A 10,948-nucleotide genomic window follows, 5' to 3' on the forward strand; every position below is an offset into this window, starting at 1 on the left:
ATACGAGAGTTGAAGGGACTTACTGCTGTATACCACCCTAACGACATAGCAAGAATGAGAATGAATGGAGCTCGAGAGCAACATCTGCTTTTCACCTCTCTCGTTTGCTCATTTCTTCGTTGTCGTGCTGATATTGATATACACTTACTTGCCCATTTTGTTGACAGTAAGTGAAGAGATGGGTACATGTAACAAGTGGAAATGAGTTGATAATCAGAGCCTTCTTGTTTCAAACATTATTAGTTCAAGTGTAAACCTTAACCTGCACGAAAAGAAACAACATTTTAGACCCTCCCCAATGCAAGAGCTCATTTGGGGCTTTATAGAAGTGGGGTCCTTTATAGAGCCACCCCTCTATAATGGGGGCTTTGTAGAGAGGTTCTATAGATTTTTCATTCCATTTTAAAAATATTAAATTTTAAATAAAATAAATATTAAATTTTAAAATAAAAAATTTCATTTAATTTAAATATGAAAATTTAAATAAAAAAATTAGAAATTAAAATTACAATTATAACTAGAGGTTCCATCCTCGAAGTTTTGCGACTCCTCCAACAGTCGGTTATGCATGGCTTATTGAATTGGCCCCATTCGTCAAGTGTCGAGGGCGTAAATTTGGGTATCGGCTACATCGTATTTCGTTGGATATATTGTCGAACTTCTCAACGACATTTTCCATTAGATGGACAGAATGCCCCTTGTCCGAGGACTAACGATAACTCTACCTTTTTACCTTTTCTTTGGTCGCGCTTTGCTGCCTTTCGGCCTATAAGCATAGTCGTTCGGATCGGAGGATGTTACTGTGTACCCTCACTCTAATGTATTCTCCATGCGCTTCGTCGAATGGACGTCTTCACCGGTTGAGACGAATAGTTAACATTCACAGACGATGCACCAAGCCGCGAAGTATTTGAATTGAATCTCGATGTTGGTCGTAAATATTTCTTGGGCTTTTTGGGTGATTTGATCATCACTTATGCAACTCCCCCAATTGTTTCGAAATTTGTGTAAATCGTCTCCCAAGCATTCACATCATTTTGCATATGTTGGAAGTGCGATTTAATTTTTTTTATTGTCGTGCGCCGGTGTTTCAAGAATATGAGAATCATTGTAGTGCTTCATGATTTCTCCCTAGTAGACGAAAGCCATTTGATCGGTCGCCTCGGCATGTAGGGAGCAAATTAGCTTGGTCTCTGGCGGGGTGTAGCCAACGCGTGCCTTGAGAATACGACAAAAAGCCGAGAGGAGAATAATTTAGAATCAATGACGAATTTGGTTGGTTGGAGAACTAATTGTTGAAGTCACACTCCATTTTTTTGAAAAGAGAAAACAAGAACAAAACTTAAATTGGAAGAAGAAGAATAAGAAGATTAGATGAAATAGAACTTTTATAAAAATGAAAAAAAGAACCAAAAAAACCCTTGAGAGCACATAAAAGCAAACTAAGGGCCGGGCCTCATTAAAACCTATCCTAGAAACCTGAAAGAGAAAACTAAGATAGGAAAAAGAGTACCCGTCTAAACAAAGCACAGAGAGGAAGAAAAACTATAGAACGAGAGACGGGAAGGCAACTTCAAAGACTCCGGCCTAAGCATTGTCCCAAAGTTGCCCGGTTCTCTCACCTCTAGAAGAATCAAAGCCAAACGGAACTCTAGAAGAAGAAGAAGATTAGAAGAAGAGTAGAAATAGAGGTTTATATGTGATGTAAAAAATGAATGAAAGTATAAGGTATCTTTAGGAGAATAAAAAAAAAAAAAAAAAAAGTTGTTGCAATGGCTAATTCAAAAGAAAAAAAATTGAAATAGTAAAAAATTTGAATTTTAAACAGACTTTTTTATTGGCGCGTACAATGCACGCGCTTGACATCTCTTTCTCTCGCAGCTGGCTAGCTATCTCGCGCCCTCTTTCGAACCTGGAAGCTCATCAACGCGATAGGGCTTGCTGAGAGCGGTCTCAAGCCCCTCAATCGATCCCAATTGTGGATGTTTTTACCTATCAGTCACATGACTTACATGATAAACACTCATTTTGCATTGTTTTTATTAGTATATATTGCGTGAAGTGTTGGAATTGTGCTCGAATGTGATATCATTTGTTATTAGTTTCATATTCTTTTGGAATATTACGTTTGAGTGTAATTTTTGTTGTTTTGGTGCAAATTTGAGCGTTAAGAAAACACAACATTGATAATGAAGGTTCAAGGGTCGGGTATGAGGAATATCGGACTTAGAAATCGAGAAATGAGCACGAAAAGATCGAAATACGTCAAGAAATCACGCCTCGGCACCCGCCAAAGGAGGTTGCCGAGCTCAAGCCAATGTTAATAAAGAGTGTGGCAATCGCCACGCAGGTCGTCGAGATCGCAATATGATTTCGGGCTCCTCAGCTATAGCCTCGGTGATGCAGGTAGAAGCATGAAATATAGTTGATATTGATAAATATACGAACTCCGTTGATAACCACTGTATACCGGATTACGTACAATGAGTATTTATTCGTTGATTCACTCATGAATACTAGAAGAACACCGCCGAGAATGGAACAATCTCACCTTCTACATTTTAACTCTCAATTCGACTCTCATAAAACATAAATACAACTCCTATTATATCTCATATATTTATCAATATCAAATATATTTCACGCTTCTACCTGCATCAGTTGGTATCCAAAGCCTTGCTACGCTTCTACACAATGTCTCCCCGTCAATCAGCCGTTCAGAGTGTTCAAGATTATCTCCATCGTGATGACGACCTTCTGTCTCAACAATTCAAGGAATTATGAGCATAGAATCGAGAGATATTTGACTTCCTACACGATCAATATGATCGACCCTATGCAGAACATCATCAAGGACGTTTACGATTCGAGGATGAATCGTTTCAAGGATGGAGAGAATGATGAAGATAGAATTGTATAATATATTATATCTTTAATTATTGATTTGTCTTGTTGGTCAAGTTATTCTGTTTCCTTTTAGATGTTTAGGGTTTTATTATAAATAGGAGTTTTATTTATGTTTTATGGGAGTCGAATTGAGAGTTAAAAATGTAAAAGGTGGATTGTTCCCTTTTCGTGGTGTTCTTCCGGTATTCATGAGTGAATCAACGGATTAACCCTTATTGTACGTATTTCGATATATAGTGGTTATCAACGAAGTTCGTATATTTATCAGTATCAATGTATTTCACGCTTCTACCTGCATCACTCGGCAACCGCCGCCAAAGATGAAGAATGTGCTTGACTTTAGCTTCGATGGCCAGCGCCCGAGGTCGTTGAGACCTCGTGATTTTACCTATTTTCAAGTTTTTTATCTGTACTTTATGTTTCTGTACTGAATTTTTTCCCTGAGCCTATAAAGAATTTTATTGCTTTGTAGTTTATAAAGCTCAGATCAGATTTCTTCAAGATTGAAGATTCAAGTTTGTCACACTCATTTTTTCGGGTTTTATTTAATTTAGTTTTTTCAATTGCTTTTCTTTTGATTATATTTTTGATTTATTTTGCTATGTTTGGCTAGTTTCTTTTCTGATTTTAGGATTTGTATGTAGTTGATTGAATTTGTGTATGTTTGTTTTATTGATATCAATTTGTCTTCTAGTTTCTGATTTGTGATTTCTAGTACTTGAATTTGTGAATTTCTGATATCAATAATTTGCATGTTGTGAATGTGATAATTGCTCAACTGATTCTGGAATGCATGATATAATTTTATCTTGAGACTTGAATGTGATAGGTGGGTTATATGAAGCTATTCTTTATAGGGTTAATTGCATCAAAATACCTTACATTTTTCCAAAATTTGGTTTTTTGACAATCTTTTTAATTGTAGCAAAAATTTCATCCACATTTCAATTTATTGCAATGTCCGTCCGGGAAAAATTGCCGGCCAAATTAAATGAGAGTTGGCAGCCGGAATGCCGACGTGGCATCAAATATGCCAAATCACACCCACATAAACTCATCCCACGTCACTCTCTCTCTCTCTCTTCCCCCATCCCCCTTTCCCCTCTCCCCGTTGGCTCTCTCTCTCGTAGACCCCTCCTCCTTCACCACCCCAGAGCCGCCGCATCTTCTCCGGTCGGCGAACCCTTCCCCTTCTCCACCCCTCCGAGGCCGCTGGTGTTGGCTCTAGAAGATGCCACTGCTGGTTACAGTCCGCTGCCGATTCTCCCACCTCCCGCCGCGCCACTTCCTCCGCCTCTTTCTCTCCTCCACTCGATTCCCGACAGATTTTCGATTGAAAGATGCCATCGTTAGACGATAGAGAAAGCAGCGTTGGGCGATATCCAACTGCCAGATCCGCCGATGATCCACCCCAGATCCAACTACCAGATCCGTCGATGATCCATGTTGGGAACTTTATGGAATATCCTAATCCTTATTTTGATGATACCAAAATCCATAGATTTCATTTGTAATAGACTAGAACTGCTCGAACTCAAGTGTTAGAGTTCTTTTTCTAGTTTAGTTGCTGTTCTGAAGACTGAAGACTGAAGAACGAAGGACTAAAGACTGAAGACTGAAGTTACCGACTGAAGCAGCAATCGAAGAATCAGTCTTGAACTGATTACTTAATGCGAGCCACGTGGAATCAGCGGACTGATACTAAAGTCAAGTATCAGTTAAACATTCTTTCCCGGACTGAACCTCCAACATTCAAAGGAAGCCACATACTCCAGAAGTACAGCCGCATTAAATGCAGAGATCTCAGGATCGTCATTTCTCTGCAGAGGTCATTCCTATTTGGTGACTACTTTATCAGAGACGTCGCATCTCCTGCTCTTCCACATAGCCGTTCTCACCAAACAAGGAACCTCGAAGATTGAAGCCTCAGCCCAAGTTCAAATTACTCTCTAACGGAAGAAATCTTGAAGACCTTCTCCGCCAACGGATCTATTCAAGACTTCTCCTATAAATAGCGCTCGATGATCACTTCAATCTTCACCGATTCAACAATATAAGCTGAAGCTCTGCCAAAATTGCTTCTCAGCCAAAGCTCAAATTCTCAAAGCTTGAATCGAAGAAGAGAATCCCAAAGCCAAAAATCAGTCACTGCTGATTGCATAAATTTTCTTAGACCTTAGGCAAACCTTGATTATCCAAAGCCTAGGTCAAACTAACTCCAAAGAACTTGTTCTTTGAAGTTTAGTTGGCAAGATTTCAAACCTCCCTTCGCGATAGAATCGAGTGTTTGAGTTGCAAAGGAGTTCAGGAAGGTACTTTGTCTCCGTGAGGTCCTAGTGCCAGTTCGTGCTAGGAGTGAGAAATCCAACAAGGTGTGTTGGTACTGAAGATTAGATCTTCAGTTGTTTCGGTTGTGTGCCCCGCAAGCACATGTTTCGGTTTGCTGTGCACCCGTAAGCACGAGCATCGGTTTGCAGTGTACCCGTAATCACTTGCAGAGTGAAGTTGTTGGTCTGATCAACCGACCGTGGATGTAGGAAGTGTTTTGCGAACCACGTAAAAATCTCTGTGTTATTTACAGCTTTCAGTATTTCATTTCTTACTTGTGTTCTTCCTCTCTTCAACTGAAAACTGATTAATTGTAAAGAGAAACTTAAGACTAACAACGTGCTCAACCCAAAAGGCTATTGCGAAACAAAAGTTTTCCGCTGCGTGTGTTATCAGTCTGACTGATCTGTCCTCTGATAGTCAGTGAGATTTATAACATCTCTGTTTATCAAACTCGACTGAAGCCTTACGTGCATCAGTTAAGTTCTTGTGACTTAACTGATAACTCTTTACTGAAGAGTCTTTCAGTATGAGTCGTCAACCCTGTTTTGGTCAAAACTCTTTTCAATAAACATGTGTCTGAGTTTGTGTTTGTAGTTTCTCTTTTGATCTCTGTATTGAGATCTTGACAAAAATAGCCTATAGGTGTATTCCCCCCCATACACCTATTCGAGACCCTCCGGACCTAACAATCCACCCCAGATCCACCTCGGACCGTCGCGATGGGGTTGAAGGGCTCCACGAAGTGCCCTATATCTGTCCTAGATCTGCCGGAAATTTTCGGCCTTGCTGCCGAAAATTGGAGATGATTTTTTGATTTGGAAATTTTCGATCGATTGAGGAATTTTGGCCTAGCCAACAGAGGTGGTGAAATTTGGGGGTTGTGGAGGCTCACTTGGGAGTTGTCTGTCGATCTGGCGAGGACGGAATGTGTGCATGAGGAAGATGGAGATGGAGCGACAGACGTGGCTGAGACGATGGAAGGGAATTGTTGCGGTTAGCGGCAGACGTGACTGAGACGATGGGAGGGAATTGTTGCGGCGATTTCAGAGCCGCTGAAATTTGGGGATCGTGGGAGGGGGGAAGGGAAATAATGACATGGGATGAGTGTATGTGGGTGTGATTTGACATTTTTGATGCCACGTCGGCATTCCGGCTGCCAATTCACATTTAATTTGGCCGAAAATTTTCCCCGGACGGACATTGCAATAAATTGAAATGTGGATGAAATTTTTGCTACAATTAAAAAGATTGTCAAAAAACCAAATTTTGGAAAAAGGTAAGGTATTTTGATGCAATTAACCCTTCTTTATATGCCTTTCGGAGTTAATTTATTTTTTTGAGACTTGAATGTGATAATGTATTTTTTAATTAACTTTCATAGTTATTCGTTCGAGAAGATTATGAACAATATTGTGATCTTTAATTAGGGCTGAATTAACTTGGTAATTGAATCAATAGGTTGAATACATAAGTTTAATTAACGTCAATGCATTCCCCATGACCAGTGTCTTTATTATCTGATTTTATTCTTTACATTTATTTGTTTTGCCTTGAGTGTAGTTTTAGTTCTTCGTCGTATTCTTGTTTGCTTGGATATTGGATTAGTACTTGTGTACGATTATTCATAATGTTTTTTATTCTTCAGTTCATGTGGATAGGGGTGGTAATTGGTCCGGTTCAGTTATAACTGAACTGATTAGCGATGTAAACACTAACCAAAAATCGAATCAGTTTTTGGTTCGATTAACCGATTAAAACATGGCAGCTTATTCAGGCAGATCGAAATTTAAAAAAAAAAATTGGACTTCAAATGTTAGTAATGTTTCTAAGTGAAGTAGTATAATTTTTACAGCTTTTATTTTATGTAATGTTCTGTTGTTCCTAGTTAGTGCTATGATTCTTTGTTTGTGAAGTTTGAAATTTTCAGAATATGTTACTCAAGAAAGGGTGTGTTTTCGTGACTTTGATTCAAAAGGGGAATTTACATAACATAAATGAGTTAAAAATAAAACCTTTTTGTAAAGGTTATGCGGGGTTGGTGGCATGAGTATGTGCAGCTGTTGAAACTCTTAATCTTGCAGGGTTGATTTGTGTGAAACGATAGAGAGAGAGTAAAATGAATGAAGGAAATTGTGAAATTTGATGTTGGAGTATAACCTTGAGGAAATGAATTTTGTGAGTTCCGTCAAATTGTTGAGATTGAAACTTGCTGCTCTTGTCAAAAAGGGTGAAAAATATCTAGAGAAATGAGGTTACTTTAAAAATAGAAGAATAAACAGTGATTGGAACGTGGATGCACTCTATCCATCAAATCTTAATCTCTAATTAATAAAATATCTTAAGGTTTAGTGGGGTGATTGAGCTCAAGGATTAGTGGATTGATTGGGCTTAATGGGCTCAATGGGCTTCATCTTCACTACTTAATACTCCCTCCGTCCCTGAAATAAGTTCCTCTTTTTCCTTTTTGGGACGTCCCCCAAATAAGTTCATCTTTCTTTCTTTTCATTTTTGGACAACTACCCCACCACTAATAATACTTTATTTATTCTTACTTTTCATTTTTTCACCACTCCCAATACTAATTATAACACTTTTTCACCTTTTCACCACTCTCAATACTAATTATAACATAGTATTTTTTTCCACTATCAATACACTTTACCACTTTTCCTTAAAACTCGTGTCGTCCCCAAAGAGAAACTTATTTTAGGGACGGAGGGAGTATGAATTAAAAGGTTAAGGCCCAAATATAAAAATTAAAGCCCAACGTGCATAAATAATTAAAGTCCAACATAGACGATAATTTAAATATTATAAAAATCAATACTAATTATATATAGAATATTTCACATACTCATTTTCAAATTAGTATGCAATGCACAAGAATTTAAATGACTTAAATATTTACAAAAGCTTTTGTAAATCATTTTTGTTGGAATTAATAAATTTATTTTCTTTTATTCGGCGTGAAACATCCTGACTTCTAAGTTCGAAATTAATCTAAACTTAGCTACGAGGAAACGGGGTATTACAAATTATGAATTATAAAATAAATTAATATATTTATAATTATTTATTATTTGAATTGGAAATGTAATTTAAGGATTATTAACTATAAAATAAAATAATAAATTTATAATTATTTACTATTATTATTTAGATGTGGATTGTACTAAAAAAAAAACTAAGAATATGAATAGAATAAGCCCTAATTATTATGCAAGGCCCGTAAATAGCCCATCATCAACCTCACAAATAAAATAATGCTAGCTAGGCAGGCCCAGATATTTTATTTTTACATCTCTTTCTGCTTTCTTTTTTATCTTTATCGGAATTCTAATAAATAAATAATCTTCTGTTGTTCACGGACATTTTATACTTGAAAAAGGAAATCCAAAAAGTTTCAAGAGAAGGATTGGTTAAATGATCAAAAAGTTTACACAATCCATTTATTTTTATTATATAAAATATAAGAAACTAACAGCTGAGAAAGCATGAAAACATATTTTTGTTAACAAGATAATACCTATCCGTTTATGGATATTGTAGAGGATAATATCCAAAATTTATTTATAACGAGTTTAATATATTCAAGGTGACACCTATCAGACACGTGCCAACTGTTTGTCCACGTGGCAGCTACTCAACTTCCTGTAACCGCCACTCATACCGTTTAAATTCCCCCCTTCCGCTCTTTCGCTTCACAAATTCAAAGGAAACAATTTCGAGTTATTTAGAAAAGGAAAAAGTTGAGAAAAGAAAAAATGCAGTCAGCTAAGGACATGGCAGCTTCAGCCAAATCTGGCATGGAGAAAACCAAGGCCACGCTCCAAGAAAAGGTATTTTTGTAATTCATTGGCCCAGTATCATTTTCAATCTCTTCATTTGGAAAAATTATTATATGGATATAAATGTATCATCACATTATCTGAATGAGTTCGTGATGTTCAAACATAGTAAATTATTTGAATTTATTATTTTTTTATAGGACATTTCTAATTTAATTTTTAATCAACCTTCTATACGAAAATTTTAATGTTTTATAATAAATTCATTGTGTTTCATATATATTTGACTCATTTGAAGCACTTTGGAAATGCATATATAATATAGGGCGAGAAGATGACAAGTCGCGATCCTCTCCAGAAGGAAATGGCGACAGAGAAGAAAGAGGAAAGGGTCGACGAGGCGGAGCAGCAGAAGCGCGAAGCCCAGCGCCGCAATGATGCTAACACCGGCAGGACACCTGATTACACGGCGGAGGAAACGGAAATCGGCGGCGGGCATCACGGCCGCGGCACTTATTAGTGTAGATGTTGTAATCTAGTAATAATGGAAAAATAAATGGGTCGATGCGTCTATGTGACCATCGCTTGCTTCTCTTGTAGTATTTTTTATATTTTGTAATGAATTTTCTGTGTGATTTTTATATATTTACCCTTGCTGAGACTGAGACTGGCCCCAAGCCCACGATTTATTTTTTAATTATATTATACTTCTTCCATTTCATTACAAATATTATCTCATTAAGTTTAGGCACAGAGACTAACGAATGTAGATATTAAAAAAATATATAGGAAGTAGATACAATGGGTTATTGGAATTGTTCTAAAAAAAATGGGTTATTGGAATAATGTGACATTTGTAATTAAAAAAAAAAAAAAAAAAAAAAAAACGAATGAGATATTTGTAATTTAAAAAAAAATAAAAAAAAGAATGACATATTTTTAATGGAATAAAGTGAGATATTTGGAATAATGAGACATTTGTAATTATTAAAAAAAAAGAATGAGATATTTGTAATTAAAAAAAAAGAATGACATATTTGTAATGAAATAAAGTGAGATATTTGTAATGAGAAGAGAAAGTATTTAAGCTGGAGTATTTTATTTTATTTTTAATATTTTATGTAATAAAAATTGTAATATCCGTTTAAATTTACGATATTTACTATTGAACAAAAAATTTATGAAAATCAGCTGACCATGTATCCTGAGAGGTGACCTAAAATAAAAAATGAAATCAACTTGAATGAACTTTTGAATGTGTATTTAGTATCAATCATGAAATCTAGCAAATCAAATTAAGGGTACTAAATTTTATTTTAAAGAATTTATAAAATAAAATAATTTAAGTCAATTAAATTTATTTTAGAGTTAATAAGTTTTGTAATTCTTTCATTCACAAAAAAGAGTTTCATATCATCTTGGATATAGATAACAAAGTTATTAAAGTTATTATTAATAAAATAATTGTATACTTTGAATATGAATTTTAACAAAGTGGTTAAAGTTATTATAAGTAAAATAAATGTATAATTTTTAGGGATAGTATTAGTATAAAAAAAATTAAAACAAACATATATATTTATTTGAAAAATGAAATAAAAATATTTTCACTGTTCCATCTCATTAAGGAAAGTAAAATTGTAGTGTAAAGTGAATATAAATCCATATTTATAGTGAAAATTTATTACACAAAAAAAAACATGTCAAGTTGAGTGGGACGGTCCTAAAAGTAAACTAGAACATCGTCATGTATGAGATATTGGTTGATGTTTTATTTACGAGTTGGGAGTCTGCCTAACCCCTCACCATTCGAGTGTTTGTTTTTAAAGAAAAAAAAAGGGGGACGAAGGAAGTACAATTTATATTTGCATTGTTTCTTAGCTTCAGTAAGAACTGGGCGGCCACAAACTTTGCATTCACTT

General features: G+C 35.8%; 1 protein-coding gene across 1 annotated transcript; it reads left to right on the forward strand.

Annotated features, from left to right (window-relative positions):
- The first annotated feature begins 8,943 nt into the window (after window positions 1-8,943).
- Window positions 8,944-9,688, forward strand: LOC130988878 (11 kDa late embryogenesis abundant protein-like). The gene is made up of 2 exons (XM_057912846.1): window positions 8,944-9,077; window positions 9,352-9,688. Exons 1-2 carry the CDS (start codon window positions 9,003-9,005, stop codon window positions 9,544-9,546), a joined length of 270 nt encoding a protein of 89 aa, XP_057768829.1. The 5' UTR covers window positions 8,944-9,002; the 3' UTR covers window positions 9,547-9,688.
- The last annotated feature ends 1,260 nt before the right edge of the window (window positions 9,689-10,948 follow it).

The sequence above is a fragment of the Salvia miltiorrhiza genome, chromosome 6 (genome assembly GCF_028751815.1).
Source record: "Salvia miltiorrhiza cultivar Shanhuang (shh) chromosome 6, IMPLAD_Smil_shh, whole genome shotgun sequence".
Classification (NCBI taxonomy): domain Eukaryota; kingdom Viridiplantae; phylum Streptophyta; class Magnoliopsida; order Lamiales; family Lamiaceae; genus Salvia; species Salvia miltiorrhiza.